The sequence below is a fragment of the Jaculus jaculus genome, chromosome 11 (genome assembly GCF_020740685.1).
Source record: "Jaculus jaculus isolate mJacJac1 chromosome 11, mJacJac1.mat.Y.cur, whole genome shotgun sequence".
Classification (NCBI taxonomy): Eukaryota; Metazoa; Chordata; class Mammalia; order Rodentia; family Dipodidae; genus Jaculus; species Jaculus jaculus.
In genome coordinates this window covers 5,162,602-5,182,929 of record NC_059112.1, presented here as the reverse complement: position 1 = coordinate 5,182,929, position 20,328 = coordinate 5,162,602, and the positions used below count along the sequence as shown (strand labels likewise).

Sequence of the window (20,328 nt, the reverse complement as noted above, 5' to 3'; positions counted from 1 at the left end):
AGCCTTCAGCATAGCGGCCCTTGGAAGACATTCCATATGCAGCCTGTGGGGCATGGACGCCGTTTCCTCTGATTCTCATAGGTTATAAATCTTCCCTGATAAAAATAATTTATTGATTTGATTTCTATTATTTTGTTAGTTTGTCTTCTTATTTTTTAATGTTTTTTTTTTGAGGTGGGGTCTCATTCTAGCTCAGGATGACCTGGAATTCACTACATAGTCTCAGGGTGGCCTTGAACTCATGGCAATCCTCCCACCTCTGCCTTCTGAGTGCTGGGATTAAAGGCCTGTGCCACCATGCCCAGCTTAGATCTTCATTTTAAAGTTTTCATTCCTTTGTAAGATAAAATAATGTCTGTGCTGGAGAATGTCATGAGACTTGGATCACTGTCTTCTTTTCTTAAAATTTTATTTACTTATTTGCAATCAGAGAGAGAGAATGGGCATGCCAGGGCCTCTAGCAACTGCAAACAAATGCCAGATGCACATGCCCCTTGTGCATCTGGCTTACATGGGTCCTGGGGAATGGAACCTGGGTCCTTTGGCTTCGCAGGCAAGTGCCTCAACCACTAAGCCATCTCTCCAGCCCAATCCCTGTCTTCTTATCAAGGAAGACAGCATCCAACATTCACCCCTGATATGTACCTGGAAGGAAAGCTGTTGGGATCTTTGTGGCTTGATTTACCATGAGGCTCCATAGTGAATTCCAGGTCAGCCTGGGCTAGAGTGAGACCCTACCTCAAAAAAAACCAAATATATCTCTATCTCTATCTCTATCTCTATCTCTATCTCTATCTCCATCTGTAATCTATCTATCCATCTATCTATCTATCCATATGTATAATTATTATGTTTATTGAAGGAGGTACAGAGCCAAGAAAAGGCACCCATGTGGCTAGAGATCCCATGTAGAGGGCCTGAAAAAATTGTGTTAAGAAAAGAAAGTTCAAAGAGCTCCTGCCATGTGTGGAGCCGGAAGGGATAAAGAACCATGTGGAGAGTGAGGGCTGGGGACCTCCAGGCAGGGCCTGGGCCAGGTCAACCCAAGCCCAACTGAGAGAAAATTCACCTACAACTGGAAGTTCCCAAGTGGTCAGAGAGCCTTCCCACCCTTTGCAAAGGTACTTATAAACTTTCAGTCCTATAAAAGACCTCCCTCTCAGGAGGGGTCCTGGTTGTTTGTGGAGAACAGGTCTAGGGAACTAGGCAAGAGGTAAGAAGTCAGATCATCTTTGATTTCTAGCAACTGCAAACTATCTTTCCTTTTTCTTACTTCCAGGGGTCCAGTCACCCTACCGTATTCCCCTCTTGTTGCCCTTCCTCAAGAGAAGACAGTCTAACTGCTGTTAGAGGACAAGAGACAGTGATGTCCGATCTTGAATCACCTCCGACTGAGTGGGGGTGTAGAAATATGGCAGTCAGAGAGGCTCTCCCAGAGAGGGGAACTACTCTAAATGACCCCAAAAGTGCATTGACAAAGCGCAGGAAGATAGTCTTGGAAGAAAATGTAGGGAGAAAGAATAAAAGTAAGGAGTTAATGAGAGGTGAACACAAAGCAATATGGTTGCCTTTCGGGTTATCCTTATTGTGAACTTTTAGACTTTGGGGAGCATTCGAAGGACCCCAGGTAGGTGGACTTGGACTGTCTCAGGACCATCTGAGCATGAGGAGGCTGAGATTGTCTTCCAGAACTGTTCTTCAACTGGCACAGTAGTGTCTGACATCACCTAAATCTGTTTCTGTATGGCTTATAAAACAGACGAGATATTAGCAGTTATCAAGAATATATATGTGTGTGTGTATATGCATACAACATTTTAACCTTAATAATGATGAATAGGGCTAGAGATATGGCTTAGCAGGTAAGGTGCATGCCTGTGAAACCTGAGGACCCAGCTTCGACTCTCCAGGTCCCACATGAGCCAGATGCACATAGTGGTGCATGCATCTGGAGTTCTTTTACAGTGGGTAGAAGCCCTGGTGTGCCCATTCTCACTCTCGTTCTATCTCTCTGTCTCTAACAAATAAATAAATAAAAATAAATCTTTAAAATATAATGGGGACTATGCCATATTTTATATAATAGCCTTCTAGAGCGTACCTTTTTAAATTTGTCCTGGGGTAGCCAAGGCCAATGGTTGGTTCCATAGAGCCACCGAGTGCCATAGGAGCTGTGCAATATATTTTTGGCTTCAGGACATATTTACTGATGTCCTGGCACAAGTTAGAATGGATTCATCATTGTTCCCAGTATAAGAAAGTCTTCTGAATTAAGTGACCTTGGTCAAGAGTCATCCATATATATTTTTGATTTTAAAATAACCCTTTGACATCTATGGTTGTTTTTCCTTATTATAGAATTAGAACTATTAGAGATGGGAACAACATGTCTTAAGGACTTGATTGTTTCCCCTCTTGGAAAAATCTTATTGTGTTACTTAATAGGCCATTCATATATATAAAGTATTCCTTTAGCTACGCTTATACATTTCTTTCTAAGTGTTTACAACTAAGCAGATAACCAAAACTTAATCAAGGATTAATGCTGTCCAAAGGAGACTATAGAGACCCAGGAGCAGCCCTATAGCTTCTCCAAAACTGGTGTTTTCTGTTAGGATGAGCTAGGGTTAAAATATTTTTGGGGGGCTGGAGAGATGGCTTAGTGGTTAAGCGCTTGCCTGTGAAGCCTAAGGACCCCGGTTCGAGGCTCAATTCCCTAGGACCCACGTTAGCCAGATGCACAAGGGGGCGCACGCATCTGGAATTTGGCTGCAGCGGCTGGAAGCCCTGGCGCGTCCATTCTCTCTCTCTCTCTGCCTCTTTCTCTGTCTGTCACTCTAAAATAAATAAATAAAAATAAACCAAAAAAATATTTTTTTAAATTATTATTTGCAAGAGAGAGAGAAAGAGAGAGCGAGAGAGAGGATGTACACACCAGAGCCTCTTCCACTGTAAATACACTCAAGACACATGTGCCACTTCGTGCCTCTGGCTTTATGTGAGTATTTGGGAATGAAACCCTAAACATCAGATTTTTCAAGAAAAGCACCTTTAACTGCTGAACCATCTGTCCAGTCCATGTTTGTTTGTTTGTTTGTTTTGGTTTTTCAAGGTAGGGTCTTACTCTAGCCTAGGCTGACCTGGAATTCACTGTGTAGTGAATTCCAGGGTGGCCTTGAACTCCTGTGATCCTCCATTAAAAGCGTACCCCACCACACCCAGCACCAAATGTTTTTATGTTTCTGTATATGTGTTATTGAAAGGATGAGATAATTAAGCTTCTTAAAAGAGCAAAAACATTATACCCTATCTTCTAAAGTATGCCAGTGTAACATCAATTACAGGAGTAGCTTTTAAACACTCTTTTATGTTTGATTTTTACTTTTTCCCACTTTCCCTGTATTTTGGCTAAACTTTATTTCTTTTAAAAAATTTAAAAAATTTATTTATGACAGAGAGACAGAATGGGCACACTAGGGCCTCTTGCCTGTGCAAGGAAACTCCAGATGCAATGTGCCACTTTGTACATCTGGTTTCATTTGAGTCTTGGGGAATCAAACCTAGGCTGCTAGGCTTTGCAACCAAGTACCTTAACCACTGAGATATATCTCCAGACCTTGAAAGTTATTTCTAATGCATAGACAAATGCTAAGTTTCTGGAAAGCACACTTGATTAGGTAAGGCATGAAAAGCTTTCTTTTCCCGGGAGGAGGGGACGCACTGGCACAGCCTCTCTTGCTGGCTCGTATTGGCAGAGGTTCATCTTTTCAGGCCTCCCAACTTCAGAGCCAGATACAACTACGCCCTTTTCTCCTTCTTTCCAGCTTTCACAAACTTCCCACAACAGAGCAGACAACACTTAGTGATGACAAATACCACAGACAGCACACAGGCCAGCAGGAAGCCGAGCACATCCAGCGAGTGGTACTGGAACCAGGAGAGGTCATGCAGGGCTGGGCGGAGGTGCTTGGCCCCCTTGTGGCGCATGACAAACTCGATCCAGAAGACGGCGCGGTCCAGGGGCTTCACCGGCTGGTCGTGGTGGATTCTGGATAACCTCATGGCGTTCTCCTTGTAGCTGAGGACAGATAGAAGAAATATGACGATACCAACATTGAAAGCCAGGTCATTTGCTTACACATATTAAGTCTATGAAAGGGTTTTGGGAAACATCGTAAAACATGAAATAAGCTCCATAAGTCGCAGTCAGAACTGTGTTTTTGGCATTTGAAGCATTTTTTAAAAATTTTTTGTTCATTTTTATTTATTTACTTGAGTGTGACAGAGAGAGAAAGAGGCAGATGGAGAGAAAGAGAGAGAGAGAGAGGGAGAGAGAATGGGCGCGCCAGGGCTTCCAGCCACTGCAAACGAACTCCAGACGCTTGCGCCCCCTTGTGCATCTGGCTAATGTGGGTCCTGGGGAACCGAGCCTCGAACCGGGGTCCTTAGACTTCACAGGCAAACGCTTAACCACTAAGCCATCTCTCCAGCCCTGGCATTTGAAGCATTTTAAGAAGTTTGGATGTAAGTTTCAACTGTGTGATGGAGAAATATTTTCCAAAGCTAAAATAGAAAATCAGTCATGGAAGGAAATTTTTTCCTGGAGAGCAAGTAGCCAAAAGCACGGTGACAGTCTGAATGCCAATTGAGAAAGATTATCTAGAGGGATTGTATCATGGTTTTGAAAATCCATCCTGACAGTCTTTGTATTTTATTACTTTTAAAATATTTTATTTATTTATTTATTTATTTATTTATTTATTTATTTATTCATTAGAGAGAGAGATAGAGAGAGATAATAAGCAGATACATATATATAGAGAGGGCCTCCAGCCACTGCAAATGAAATTTAGGCGCATGCACCACCTTGTACATCTGGCTTATGTGGGTCCTGGGGAATCAAACCCGGGTCCTTAGGCTTTCCAGGTAAGTGCCTCAACCACTAAGCAGTCACTCTCATCCCTGTATTTTATTCTTTAGAAAGTGTTTTTATTTACTTATGAGAAAGAGAGAGGGGAAAGGAATAGAGTTGTGGGTACACCAGGACCTCTTGCCACCATGAACCAACTCCAGATGCATGTGAACATTTGTGAATCTTACTTTACATGGGTACTGGGGAATTGAACACAGCTCACCAGACTGTGCAAGCAAATGCTTTTAACCAGTGAGCCATCTTTCCAGCCCAGTCTTTGTGTTTTAATGATTTAGTGTACTATAATGTGCCTGAAGACCAGACTGGAATACACTCCTTACCATGTGTGCCCCATTGTGCAGCAGTCACCCTGCTTCTGCATATTACATACAAGAAAAGAAGGGACTGGAGAGATGCCTCGGAGGTTAAAGGTTCTTCCTTGCAAAGACTGAAGGCCTGGGTTCAATCCCCCAGTACCTACATGAAGCCTAGTGCGCAAAGTGGTGCGCGTGTCTAGAGTTTGTTTACAGTGGCCTGAGGCCCTGGCACACCCACACTCACTCTGTTGCTGTCTACCTCATTCCCTCACTCTCTCAAATAAATAAATAAAACTGTTAAAAGAAGAAATGACATATGCACATGTGGACATACATAACTGTGTTCATAATCATCAAACATGGAAACATCCCATGTATCCGTAATGCAATAAGTGGAAAAACTGAAGGCTTGATTCCTCAGTACCCTCGTAAAGCCAAATGCACAAGGCGGTGCGTGCATCTGGAGTTTGTTTGGGCAAAATGTACCGGCATCATGGTACCTAAGCAGCACGCTTAGTGCTCCGTGGCCATACGGGCATGACACAGGCGTAAGACCCTGACCTGCAACCCAAGCCTCGGGCCTGGTTAGTAATGGACAAGAGCTGCAGGTTGGGAAGCATTTACCTGTAAGCCATATGGTGCTTCTTTCTGGGGTGACAAAGGTATTCTAAAATGAGCTTTCAGTGAAGGATTTTTTTATTTTTTGATTTTTTGAGGTAGGGTCTCACTCTAGCCCAGGCTGACCTGAAATCCACTACATAGTCTCAGGGTAGCCTCGAACTCATCGCGATCCTCTTACCTCTGCCTCCCCAGTGCTGGGATAAAGGAGCGTTCCACAAAACCTGGCTCAGTGAAGGATTTTTAACTAGGTAAAATATACAAATTATTTGACAAGCCTGAAACAAATGGAATTTGCTGTATATAAGCTATATATTGTAATGAGTCTGTTATAATAATGATAAAAATTTGGGAGAACAAAAATATATATTCAGCCTAAAAGAAACCTTTAAGAAATTAGTACAGCAGTGATCTTTTAAAAACATTTCAAAAGATATTTTATTTATTATTTTTAATCCTAGCACTTGGGAGGCAGAAGTAGAAGGATTGCTGTGAGTTTAAGCAAAACAAGCTGCAAATATTTAAGGAGCTGGAACAATAATTATCCTGACTGGTCACTATATATCATTAGCACGTATAAAACTATCCTTGTTCAACCAATAAACATGCATTACTTAAACCAAAAAAGAAATAGCTTCATAAATTTTAGGCATTGTCTTGAAATATTTTGTAGTATACCTTCAGCTTTATCTTCTGTGAATTTGGTTGTATTTATAGAAAACTCTGATTTAGCTACATTTCAGCATCACATTTTAGTAATAACTACATGTGAGGTGAGGTTATGGGGTAATTTGCACTCTTAACTGATTGAAAGAAACACATTCCACAGTGGTTAAAATCATGAGTTGTTTTCACAGACAGACGCAAAACTGGATTCACGCTGCTGTCCTGCTTGAGAGAACCTGTCAAATCTAGGTGTTTGAAAGAAACTGTGCTACTCACGAGGGGTTCTCGATGACTGTCCTCAGCGCCTTGAGCAGATCCATGCTGGACATCGTGTGGAAGTCTACCCGCTCAGCTGCTCCCTTGGCTTTCATGCGAACAATGTTATCAGGCTGATCCCCAAACAAGGGGATGCCCACCATCGGGACACCATGGTAGATTGCCTCATAGATGCCATTGGTTCCACCGTGAGTTACAAATGCTTTGGTCTTTGGATGACCTGATATTAGAACACATTAGAGAAAATTATTGGGGCTGGAGAGATGGCTTACCAGTTAAGTGGCTTGCATGCAAAGTGAAAGGATCCAGGTTTGATTCCTCAGAACCCCTGTAAGCCAGATGCACAAGGTAATGCATGCATCTGGAGTTCGTTTGCAGTGGCTAGAGGCCCTGGTGCACCTGTTCTCTCACTCTATGTGACTCTTTTTCTCTCTCAAAAATAAATAAATAAAAATTAAAAAAGAAAATTATTAAATATAAATGTTAGACACAATATAAGACACAAAAAGATGACTATTTCTTATGTAATGGATTATTTTTTAAAAAATCTTTATTTTATTATTTATTTATTTATTTTGAGAGAAAGAAAGAGGCAGAGTGAGAGCAAGAGTGAGAGTGAGAGCGAGAGAGAGAATGAGTGAACCAGGGCTTCTAGCAACTGAAAACAAACTCCAGATGCACGTACCCCCTTGTGCATCTGGCTCACATGGGTACTGGGGAATCAAACCGAGGTCCTTTGGCTTTGCAGGCAAGCACCTTAACCACTAAACTATCTTTACAGCCCCTGTAATAGATTATTATAATCATGAAAATGGGCTGAAATTATTTTCAATTGTTATAAAGTGTAGGGAAACTCCCTAAAACCAACCAGGGTTAAACGATGTCCACACAGGGGAGGTGGGATGCGAAGTGCACAGAAAGGCATTTGAGTAGAATACATAACAGCTGTAAATGTAAATTCTCCCATGTGGGAGAATGTGTCCTCCTCAAGGAAGCGTGGCCAGTGAGTCTCAGATGTAGACTGCGGGCAGTTGGAAATTGGGTGTGTGTGATGGTAGATCACCGTTAAGACAGGAACATGTCATCATTAAATGTAGCACCATTATGATGCGGATTTTATTGGCATAGTAAATTCAGAGCAAGTCAGTAATCAAAAAAATGTTATCTCATTGACATTTTAAGTATCCCTACGGCAGGTGAAAGGATAGGTAAAAGTTGCAGGTAAAGACAATCTAGGAAGTGACTGGAAATTTATTTGAGAGGAAACTGCACCTGAGATAAAATGGATTCCACAGCATCCGCATGAGCCAGATGCCTGAGGTGGCACATGCATCTAGAGTTCATCTGCAGCGGGCAGAGGCCTTGGTGCACCCATTCTTTCTATCTGACTCTTTCAAATAACTAACTAAATATTAAAAACATGGATTCTGGCCATACTGAAAATAAGAGTATGTCAATATTCTTATGTCATTAAGAAAATATCGCTAGCTTTCTTCATTTATTTTTCCTAGAATAAAATGTTTATAAATCTGTTTCCTATTGACTTGTTATCTTCTTAACTTACTGGCTATGTGACTCACTACTTTTTTTTCTCCCGAGCCTTACCAAGAAGGTCGTTCTGGGGGATCCACTTGTAGAGCCGAGTATTGGAGCCTAAGGTGTCTGGTTTCTTGCCATCAAATCTCCACACAACCTGTTAAAGTAAGCCGATCTCTTATTACTTTAGTCAAATTTGAAATTATTATCGTTAGAATTCTAAAGAGATTAGGAAATACTGGAGTTAGATAACTATTATATGGTAGATGAAGAAATGAAGAAACATTAAAATGGTAATGCTAAGAGACCATACTTTTCTTGCATTTGTTTTTGTATTTACTTGAGGTTTGACACACCACCTTGATATTTAGTAAACAGTAGCATAGCCAAAGTACATCAAGTACAAGGATTTAAGAAATTTATAATTATAGAACAAATCATAAAAATTGCAATGACTTACATATCTATTTTATTTTATGAATCTCTATTTTATACTATCTCTCATATGCTAAATTCAAAGACCACACACACACACACACACACACATTGTCTTTCGAGGTAGGGTCTCACTCTAGCTTAGGCTGACCTGGAACTCACTAGGTAGTCTCAGGTTGGCTTTGAACTCACAGCAATTCTCCTACCTCTGCCTCCCAAGTGCTGGTATTAAAGGGGTGTGCCACCACACCCGGTGATGACAATATTTTTGAACAAAATTTGTGGTAATCATAACCACTTCTACCATAAGTTGTTATATTAGAATTTGACCCTTGTGGCATTATGCTCAGAGCAGCATCCTGACTCTACTCTTTCTCTTTAATCTTGTTTCAGACATTCACAAGGCCAAGTCCAGCAAGGCAGGCCAGCTTTTTCTCTTTTTCCATTTCTGTTTGGTTTGGTGGACAAAGGGCTAGTAAACTCTTATCATTCTTTATTGGAATAGCACTGTGAACGGTTCTCTGAGTTGACCTGGTTCATAATGCAGGGGAGCGTGTGAGGCTGAGATGGCATAGAAATGTGGCACTATGTGGCACAAATCCCAATTTTGATTACCCATTTATTGTCATTGGGCCCGTGGACTTACTGATGAGAAATCTAAGTACATTTTGATTACATTCATAGTATAGACAGAGGCCTCAGTAATCTCAGAGGAAGTGAAGAAGTGCCAGGGCAGGCTTGGGTGGTTGTTGTGTGTCTGCCTGGAATACCATCATAATACCAAAGTTCACTATTATTTTAAGAGTATTTCTTCCTGAGCACAGTACTCATACAAAAGTTATTTATCGAAAGCACCCTCTCAACTGGGTGTGGTGGCGCACGCCTTTAATCCCAGCATTTGGGAGGCAGAGGTAGGAGGATGACCTTGTGTTCAAGGCCACCCTGAGTGTGAATTCCAGGTCAGCCTGGGCTAGAGTGAGACCCTACCTAGAAACACCAAAAAAAGAAGAAAAAAAAAAAGCATTCTCTGTACAATCATAGCTCCTTCCACATATATTTTAATTTTAAAAGTGACTTCTGAGATAAATTGGAATTATCATGATTTTACATCTCACACTGGAAATTTCTGTAATCAGATGTCTCACTGAAAGTGACCCCCGTGGAGGAGACACTTCTCACCTTCTGGGGAACCTGAGCCAGGGCAGAGGCAATCACATTGGCCCTTTCCTCTGTCATGTTACTGACCATTGACCCCAGAGTAAAAACCACAATGCCATCTTCACCAGAGCTCTGGACAAAGTCTTCCATTTCCTGCAGAGAAAAAAAAAAAAGTCCCCATCATGACAGAGCCAGAGACCACAGGATCATTTTAAAGACTGGCATAAGCATCTATGGGAAGAAAATTCAGTATTATTAATGATGAGAGTATGGGCTCCTTTCAAAATTGTTAACATAGACATAGTACACACACACACATATAATGGTAATCATCTCTAATATATTCACTCAATGCAAACAAGATTTTTAAGACATCTTTATCTTGCAAGACTGAAAAATTTAAAAATAATTAATTAGGGCTGGAGAGATGGCGTAGTGGTTAAGCGCTTGCCTGCGAAGCCTAAGGACCCCGGTTCGAGGCTCAATTCTCCAGCACCCACGTTAGCCAGATGCACAAGGGGGCGCACGCGTCTGGAGTTTGTTTGCAGTGGCTGGAGGCCCTGGTGTGCCCATTCTCTCTCTCTGTCCATCTGTCTGCCTCTTTCTCTCTATGCTTGTCACTCTCAAATAAATACAAATAAACAAAAAATAATTAAGTAATTATTTTTTATTTTATTTTTTGTTTTTATTTTTATTTATTTATTTGAGAGAGACAGAGAAAGAGGGGAGAGAGAGAGAGAATGGGCACACTGGGGTCTCCAGCCACTGCAAACGAACTCCAGATGCGTGTGCCCCCTTGTGCATCTGGCTAACGTGGGTCCTGGGGAGTCGAGCCTTGAACCAGGGTCCTTGGGCTTCATGGGCAAGCGCTTAACCACTAAGCCATCTCTCCAGCCCTAATTAATTAATTTGCAAGCAGAGAGTTGCATGAAAGCTGTATATGTGAGAATGACAGAGGAAGATCCCCAACATTGACTTGTGTCCTCCACATGCACACACGGCCACCTGTGCACCCACATGCATAGGAACATACACCCACATGCACACATAACACACACTATACCCCCCCCCATAGAGATTGGATAATATTTGACATTTTTATTCCACTTTCTTATAACTTTATTATTCTGCTCTTCCCAGTTACAATGACTAGGTCATTGTTTTCTATTCTTCCTTCCCTTCCTCCCTTCCTTCCTTTCTTCCTTCCTTCCTTCCTTCCTTCCTTCCTTCCTTCCTTCCTTCCTTCCTCCCTCCCTCCCTCCGTTCTTCCCTTCTTCCCTCTCTTCCTCCCTCTCTCTTTCTCTCTTTCCCTCCCTTCCTTCCTTCCTTCGTTCTTCCCTCCCTCCCTCCCTTTTTTCCTTCCTTCCTTCCTTCCTTCCTTCCTTCCTTCCTTCCTTCCTTCCTTCCTTCCTTCCTTCCTTCCTTTCTTCCTCTCTTGCCAGGAATCAAGCCCAAGGCCTTGTGCATGTTAGGCAAGCTCTCGACCAGTCCTCAAAGGACCTCACACCCTCCTGCACCCCTTCTCCTGCCACTCCACTGACCCGTACTTTCTCCTTAATGTGAATAGAGAAATCTTTTAGAACAGTGTTGGACTGCATACAATTTTACTAACCTTGCTTCTGCATTTTGCCTTGCGAATTACTCTACGCATCCTTATCGGTTGACTTTAAAAACAGATATTTAAGGGCTGGAGAGATGGCTTAGCGGTAAAGCGCTTGCCTGTGAAGCCTAAGGACCTCGGTTCGAGGCTCAGTTCCCCAGGTCCCACGTTGGCCAGATGCACAAGGGGGCGCACGCGTCTGGAGTTCGTTTGCAGAGGCTGGAAGCCCTGGCACGCCCATTCTCTCTCTCTCCCTCTATCTGTCTTTCTCTCTGTGTCTGTCGCTCTCAAATAAATAAATAAAAATTAAAAAAATAAACCAGATATTTAAGGCTGGAGCGATGGCTCAGGTGCTTGTCTGCAAAGCCTAAGGACTCAGGTTCAATTCTCTAGTACCCATGTAAGCCAGATGCACAAGGTGGCATATGCATCTGGAATTTACTAGCAGTGACTAGCAACCCTGGCTTGCCCATTTTCTCCTCCTCATCCTCCTCTCTCTCAAATAAATAAATAAATGAATAAAATGAAAAAAGTTTTTAAAAATCCTCAGATATTTAAACTGATTAAGATCAGATTTTACATTGCTGCCAATATTACAGTAAAAAAATACAAAAGATCACAGCAGTGCAGTATAAATTGGTATTTGCTTTCTTTGTAGCATAAAAGTGCTTCTTTTGGTTTTTCATATGTAATATCATTGTATACTATTTTGAATTCTTTTGTACTTACATACTAAGGGGAAGTGGTAGAAGTTAGTGGTTTTCTCTAAATATGCAAAATTAGGCCCCTTATTATGCTTTATATTAACTGACTGATTTTACTGCTAGTCATCTTGATGTTTTCTCATTTTAGCATTTCTCACAACTTTTATTTCTTGTTCACACTCTTTCAAAGTGGAACTGGTGATGTTTCAAGGGGAGCCTTGCCTATGGCATGTGCTAGTCACATCAGTATTTTTTGAATAAATAACTGATGTTTTCTTATGTGTTGAGTAATAAAGACTTTGATTTAACTGACCCTATCATCAAATGTTCACAAAGTTTCTGGTTTCTTCTATACTGAAAATTAAATTCAGACACATGTGATGGTATAGATGAGAGTTTCCACTGGAAGGTCCCTTCCTCCTGCCTTGGAGATAAGAATTCTGAAAAATGCAGTACAATCATCCCTGTTAAAAACTGAAACCAGACAGAAGCAAGAACAGAATGTATTTACTTTAGGCAGAGGCTCAGCAGGTTTGCAGTGTAGTCCTCCAATGAACTCAAAATTTGGTAAGGCAGGGTAAGGAAATTCCAAATCCCAATAGGTCCGAACCAGCCATATGTCTGCTTTTGCCATTGTCTCAATTAATGTAGTGGGTCTTCCTGAAGGGAAAAAAGAACAGCAGAAGTATTTGCTAAATTACAAAAATTCCAGGTGAGCATACATTTTTCAGGTAATTTTCTGGAGGAACTTTTGATATTGTGACCACAGCCCTTAACAAGTGTGTGTGCTTTGATATAACAGATATGTTTATATATATGTTTGTGTATAGAATATATGTAATACATATTTACATCGTTCATACTTACATTTAGAAATAAAGTCACAGGATGAGAGACTTGTGAACAAGGACCACATCTGTAATTCACCTCTGTATCTCACAATTAACAAGTACTTAAACATGCCATTGAAAATATAAACAAATATATGAATGTCATGATTTATTAATCCTTCTCTACCCAGGGAAACACCTTGCCCTAGAGTATTCCATCCAGGTTGCACAGTTACGAGCTGAACCTTAACACTTGATTTTTAAGTGAACAAATGTGGGTTTTTTTGTTTGTTTGGTTGGTTTTGATGTAATGTCTGATGAAGCCCGGGGTGGTCTTAAACTTGTTGTGCCAATGTTGACCTTAAACGACGCGTCCTCCTGCTCTGCCTCCCATGTGCTGAGGTTACAGGCACATGGTTCCACGCCTGGAATGAATAACTATCGCTTTTGTTTTCATTTTTGTTTCGAGATGGGGTCTTACTACATAGCTCAGGCTGACCAGAAAGAGAATTGCTGAGTACGACTGCATCCCTTATTCTACTACTACCTTTGCTTCCTTTAATGGGGTTTATAATATTTAGTTATACTTGATTTGCAAGTAAGTATTGACATATTTTAGAATGTGGAGAGATGTCTGCTCATTCTGAATATTCTCTTTAACAGGTAAAACTTGAACACTGTAAAGTAGTAGTTTCTAGGCCCATTCTTGAATGTTACAGGTTTATAAACAGATTAATTTATTATTATTATTTTTTATTGACAACTTCCATAGTTATAGATAATAAATCATGGAATTCCCTCCCTCCCCCCTTTTTCCTATGAAACTCCACTCTCCAACATATCTCCTCTCTCTCTCAATCAGTCTCTCTTTTATTTTAATGTCATCATCTTTTCCTCCTATTATGATGGTTTTGTGTAGGTAGTGTCAGGCACTGTAAGGTCATGGATATCCAGGCCATTTTGTGTCTGAAGTAGCACATTGTAAGGAGTCCTACCCTTCTTTTGGTTCTTACATTCTTCTCTTCATCTCTTCCACAATGGACCCTGAACCTTGGAAGCCATGATAGAGGTGATAACCAGATTAATTTTAAATGTACAGTGAAGGAATATGGACTCATGAAAACCTGGAAATCATAGGTTTATTGTGTCTGAGATAAAGACATAGTATTTCACAACTGTAAAGGAATTTATAAGGTCAAGTGAGAAAATGTTTAAATTTTTAATGTGAAAATGACTATTAATCAGGGTGGAAAGTCCTTAATGATACATAGATAATTGTGCTAGGAATATGCATTAAATTCTCAATCTACATGTCTACTTTCATTAGATATTTAGTGAGCTTAGAATTACTGCTGCAAGAGATAATATAATATGACTAATTAAATGGATTGATGATTTCTTAGAAAGCTGTCCAGTATCTTGTGTTGTGTCCATGCTTTCCTTGAGTAGACTGTGAGACATGACCAAGGCTTTCTGACACAAGAACATACACTTTTCTACATTGTTTTGAGTGTGACAGGCGATTTCAGACATTTGTTTCATTGTTATACTCACGAAAGGTAAGTTCCTCTGCTTTTCTATCCTTTCAAATTCACCTTCCAAAATCTAGAAAATTTAGACTCTCACAGTACCAACTGGGAAAGAGTACTTACCTAAAACTTCACTGTAGATCTGATTCCACCTCTTCTCATTAAACGTCTGGAACCAGAAATCGAAATAAAGCGCATACATCATATTCTTCACCCTCTCCATGAATGTCATGTGATCGGTTAACTCTGCGGGGAGAATGGGCACATAGGAAGGAGGGAGTGAGAGCCCCCCACTGAACTTCTCGTAGGTGTAGCCGGCAAAGCAGCGATGGCTGTACACGAGGGGCACCTGGAGCACCTCAGCCAGCAGGTCTCCACAGGGACTGAACACATCCGCCAGGACGACGTCAAACCTGGATTCTTGTAGCTTTTGTAGAAGTTCCTGGTTAGAAGCGGCATCTCTGCAGAGAATCTCAAAATACCTGGAATCTTCCCACATTATTTCTTGAAGCACTGAAAAGTATCTCCAAAACGGTTGTTTCGGCAGCTCATAAATGCATTTTCTAAGGGATTCCACAAAAAGTTCCTCGGCTTCACCTTTGCCTATGGACGAGGGGTAAGTCTCAAATTTAACACCCGGTGTCTTGTCGGTGCTGAAAAAACTGGAAGATGAACTCCTAAGGACAGTCACCTCGTGGCCCTTCCGGAGGAGCTCAAGTAGGATGACCCTCAAGTTCATCCAGTGGCTGTACTCCATGGGCCACACCAGCACCTTGCCACAGCTTGCAGGGCCAAGGAAAGCGCCGAGCCGCAGCACGAGCAGAGCTGCGGCTACTTTCACAGACATCTCGGCTTAACACAAGGCTTCCTTTCAAACCATAACCCCTCGGCTCTGGCTGATAAAGGAGAACCTAGTTAAACTATAACCTGTGCTCACCAAAGTAACACAAAGAGCTTGTCACGTAGAACATTGCTTACAGTTATGGAAGTTGTCAATAAAAGAATTTAAAAAAGAGGACTCCCAGAGCATCTGCATCTCAGTGCAAAAAGTGAAAGGCAAACGTGAGAGAGTGAGTCTGCCCACGACTGTGAGTGCTTTTCCGTCTGCTGCCTTGATGACGTGGCACCTGTGGTGTACCTGAAATGTGATAGAGGTGTCAGAGCTGTGTCGAAGACACACTGGAAAGTGAGGTAAGCCCTCCTGTGCAGAACTTGAGATAAAGCCCTGAAGCTGCTAGGTCAGGTTTTTTGTATTTATTTATTTATTTATTTATTTTACTATTTTTTAAATTTATTTAGTTTCAAGGAGAGAGAGAGAGAGTGAGAGAATAGGCACACAAAGCCTCTAGCCACCGTAAACAAACTCCAGATGCATGCACCGCCTGTGCGTCTGGCTTATGTGGGTCCTGGGGAGTTGAACCAGGATCATTAGACATTGCAGGCTAGCGCCTTAACTGCCAAGCCATCTCTCCAGCCCAGGTTTCTTCTTTTGTCATTGTGATTCAATAATTTTCTTCTCATATGAATGTTGTTGCCATATTAGGCATACACCATCCAGCTCAACACATTTTTTTTTATTTTGGTTTTTTGAGGTTGGGTCTCACTCTAACCCAGGATGTCCTCAAATTCACTACGTAGTCTCAGGGTGGCCTTTACCTCACAGTGATCCCAAGTGTTGGGCTTAAAGGCATAAGCCACCACACTGGCTCAATTAAACACTTTATTTATTTATACTTTTATTTATTTTTTGACTGATTTAACATGCTCTCTCAACTTTATTTAAATAAAAGGTACTCATTTATTAATAGAGCAGAAGTATATAGCAGATTTCAAAAGTAACGTTAATGCCACCAAAAGGTTATGTTCACTTTAATCCCGTTTGCCTCCAGGCCACGGTCGGGCACCTTCATTCCGGGCACAGAGGGCCACCAGCGCACGGACATGCGCAGCGCAGAAACGGCTGTCCCCATCGTGCATTCCGAGGGCGCCTTCAAACATGTAAGACTTTGTTGTAAAATAAAGCCCAGTGGGAGCCGTGATCATGAAAGCTGCGAAGAACAGCAGCGTTTGCAGGGTGGACGCCAGGGAGCCTCCATTCCTGAATTCGGGTGTCTGCAGCTTCTTCCAGGCGCCCCGTGGGGCCGTGCAGCTGGGCGACCTGGCTGGCTGCTCTCAGCAAGCCCTTGACTCGCAGTAAGAGGCGGTCCCAGCGGAAGTGCCAGTCCACTTTTAAATTTTTTGGGGGAGGTATTTTTATTTTATTTATTTATTTCAAAATTTTATTAACAACTTCTATGATTATAAAAAATATCCCATGGTAATACCCCCCACTTTCCCCTTTGAAACTCCATTCTCCCCAACTCAATCAGTCTCTCTTTTATTTGGATGTCAAGATCTTTTCCTCCTCTTTTGATGGTCTTGTGTAGGGAGTGTCAGGCACTGTGAGGTCATGGATGTCCAGGCCATTTTGTGTCTGGAGGAAGCACGTTGTAAGGAGTCCTACACTTCCTTTGGCCCTTACATTCTTTCCTCCACCTCTTGCGCATTAGACCCTGAGCCTTGGAAGGTGTGATAGAGATATTGCAGTGCTGAGCACTCCTGTCACTTCTTTCCAGCACCATGATGCTTTCTGAGTCATTCCAAGGTTACTGCCATCTGAAAAGAGAAGATTCTCTACCAAAAGTGAGAGTAGCATTAATATAAGGGTATGAGCATTAAGGAAAGAGCTTACTAGGCAGTTTGATAAGCATAGTATATACATTTAGCCAGACAGCAGCAGATGTTACACCCTAGGGCTCACTTTTAAAAATAATTTATTTGTTTATTTGCAGGCAGATAGGTAGAAGAAACACAGAGAGAATGAGAATGGACCTGTCAGGGCCTCCAGTCATTGCAAACGAACTCCAGAAGCATGCGCCACTTTGTGCATCTGGCTTATGTGGGATATGAAAATCTAACCTAGGTCCTTAGGCTTCACAGGCAAGCACTTCAACCACTAAGCCATCTCTCCATCCCAAAACAACTCTTTTATAGTCAAGAGATCAAAACATTTATCTGCTGTTGACTTTATTCACTGCTGGAGAATCTGCTTTGCTTTTTCAGATGGACGCAGATCCTGAGGAGAGAATCAGCCCATGGCACCTCACCAGGGCCACAGCTGAAACCATAGGGACATTGGGGAAATGAGAAAGAGTGATGCTTTCTCAGTGAACCAGCACAAGGGTGAAAGAGATAGACACAGAGAACACTCAACTCCTACCAAACCAGATATCCAGAGACTCAGAGGTTCCCCAGACCTCATCACTGAAGCAGACCTAAAACAAACCCAACATGGCTCAGGGAAATTCATGGAAGATGGGATGGAAAGATTGTTAGAGCCACATGTTGGGACATTGTGCACAGAGATATTGCCTCTTCCCCAAAACTGATGGCCACCCCCACAATGCCCGACCCACATTCCCCAAAGAGGAGGGTCCCTTTGGAGGAGGGAGGACAAGGAGGAGGCTGAGGATGGTACCAACATGGCTGTTTGCACACTGCATATGTACTAACTAATAAAGAACAAAATTCAAAAAACACAATGTCAGAATTATTTTTAACTTTTTACTGACAACTTATACACATATAGACGGCATAAACACAGTTGTTATACCTTCTGACTTCCCCCTTCCCACTCCAGAACCCCCTCCACCAAATCCCTTCTTCTTTCCCACTGGCCCCTCTTCTATTCTGACGTCGTTTCCCCTGTGTTACGCAGGTCTTGTGTAGGTTGTGTCAGGCATTGTGAGGTCACTTTGTGTCTGGAAGACAGGATTGTAAGCAGGCCTTCTTTTCTTTGTCCCTTACAATCCTGCTGCCTCCTCTTCCACAATGCTCCCTCAGCCTGGGAGGACGTGGTAGCGATGACTCACACCATGGTCATTTCACCGCCGTCCAGCAAGAAAAGCTGCTGTAACCAAAAGCGAGAGTAGCATAAATATATGGGTATGAACACAAGTGTTCAGAGGATAGTTCAATCTCTGAATTTTTTTTTTAAAAAGTATTTCTTTTTTAAAAAATATTTTATTTTTCCAGATTCCAGTCATGTCTCTCCATGTTCAGTACCAACAGTTTATGGTGTCCTCAGTAGTAGATGTTACCATTAACTTTTGGTGGATCATCAAGTGTTCTGACAGAAATCTGTCTTCTTTAGGGAAGCCTTGTAGGTGTTTCTAGTAGACAGCTCATTGTGGATGTTAACCACATCTTGGTACTGGGAGTTACAGGCCAACACAAAGGGGAAAAGAAGGAAGAAAAATATAGGTGATATAAAAGAGAAAGAAAGAAGAGAAAGACAGAGAGAGAGAGAGAGAGAGAGAGAGAGAGAGAGAGAGAGAGAGAGGGAAACAAGAAAAGATTAAGGTTAGTCTTCATCATACCCTCTCTAGGAGCCTTTGATTCAGGTATTCCCTGCAAGGACCTGATGAAGATTCAACCCTTTAGTTTGTCTTTCAGGATATAGGATTTTAGGGTACCATTTCCATTTGGGGCCAGTTTTGTGTCCTCCCCTCCCCCCTCCCTATTGTCTGATCCTTGAGATGCCTATTAGGTATGTCAGCATCTTGGGCAGATTCAGGTTAGGAGCCATGGATGAGTGAGATTCTGTGACGATTGTCTTTCTGTTATTGGGTGAGTTCTCTGAGAATGATCTGTTCCAAGTTCAACCATTTTTCTTCAAATAACGTTGTGTCATTTTTCCTTACGGCTGTGTAGAATTCCATCATGTAGATATACCACATCTTGATTATCCATTTGTTTAATGATGGACATCTGGGTTGATTCCAGTTCTTAGCTACTATGAATTGAGCAGCGAGTCAGTCAGCTTGTCTAGTGCCAGAAGGTGCTACATGAGCAACTGGGGGAAAATAACCAACATCTGTCCAAGCAACTCGTGGTCTAAGCTACTCAGCAGCAAACAACCTGATGTGATGCTCACCCAAGTGCAATAATGGCACACAGCCATGGTGGGTAACCAACTGCTCTTGGATTGGCTAATGGATGTGCTCAGTGGAACCCATAGCTGGAACTGGGAAACAAGTAAGAACCATGTTCAAAAATAGAATCTGCTCTTCAATATCATGCTTCCACCAATCTTGGGCTTCAAGAAGACCTACACCTATTAAATTTCCTCTAAAAAAATAATGGTTATCCCATTTATCCAGTGCTGGCTTCACTCTCCATTGGAAAATCTGCTTCTATTTTTAGATGGACACAGAACCTGTTGAAAGAATCATCCCATCGCACCTCACCAGGGCCACGCTGAAACAACAGAAAAATTGGGGAAATGAGCAAGAGTGCTGCTTTCTTGGTGAACCTGGTACCAGCACAAGGGTGAAGGAGATAGACACAGAGAACTCAACTTCTACCAAACCAGGGATCCAGGGACTCTCAGAGGTGACCAAGACCTCATCACTGAAGTAGGCCTGAAATGAACCCAACATGGCTCAGGAAAATTCATGGGAGAGGGGGTGGAAAGATTGTTAGAGCCACATGTTGGGACATTATACACAGAGACATTGCTTCTTCCCCATAACTGATGGTCACCCCCCACAATGCACGACCCACATTCCCCAAAGAGGAGGGTCCCCTAGGAGGAGGGAGGACAGGGAGGAGGCTAATGATGGCACCAACATGGCTGTTTACACACGGAGTAGGGAAAGGAGAAGGTGAAGGGTGAAGGATAAGCAAAAGTAAGCAAGGTTATCAAG

At 42.0% G+C, this 20,328-nt stretch overlaps 1 protein-coding gene across 2 annotated transcripts; it reads right to left on the bottom strand.

Annotated features, from left to right (window-relative positions):
- Nucleotides 1-3,521: 3,521 nt before the first annotated feature.
- Nucleotides 3,522-19,104, bottom strand: LOC101606602 (UDP-glucuronosyltransferase 2B4-like). 2 transcript variants are annotated; one of them, XM_045130187.1, is made up of 7 exons: nt 19,096-19,104; nt 14,705-15,428; nt 12,734-12,882; nt 9,940-10,071; nt 8,395-8,482; nt 6,790-7,009; nt 3,522-4,078 (listed from the first exon to the last, which is right to left on the bottom strand). In XM_045130187.1, the coding sequence occupies exons 1-7, from the start codon at nt 19,102-19,104 to the stop codon at nt 3,799-3,801; spliced, it is 1,602 nt and encodes a 533-aa protein (XP_044986122.1). In that variant the 3' UTR covers nt 3,522-3,798. The 2 variants fall into 2 exon arrangements, with proteins under 2 accessions (XP_044986122.1, XP_044986123.1); XM_045130188.1 differs by lacking the exon at nt 19,096-19,104 and having other exon boundaries at nt 14,705-14,781; nt 15,139-15,428.
- Between the last annotated feature and the right edge of the window lie 1,224 nt (nt 19,105-20,328).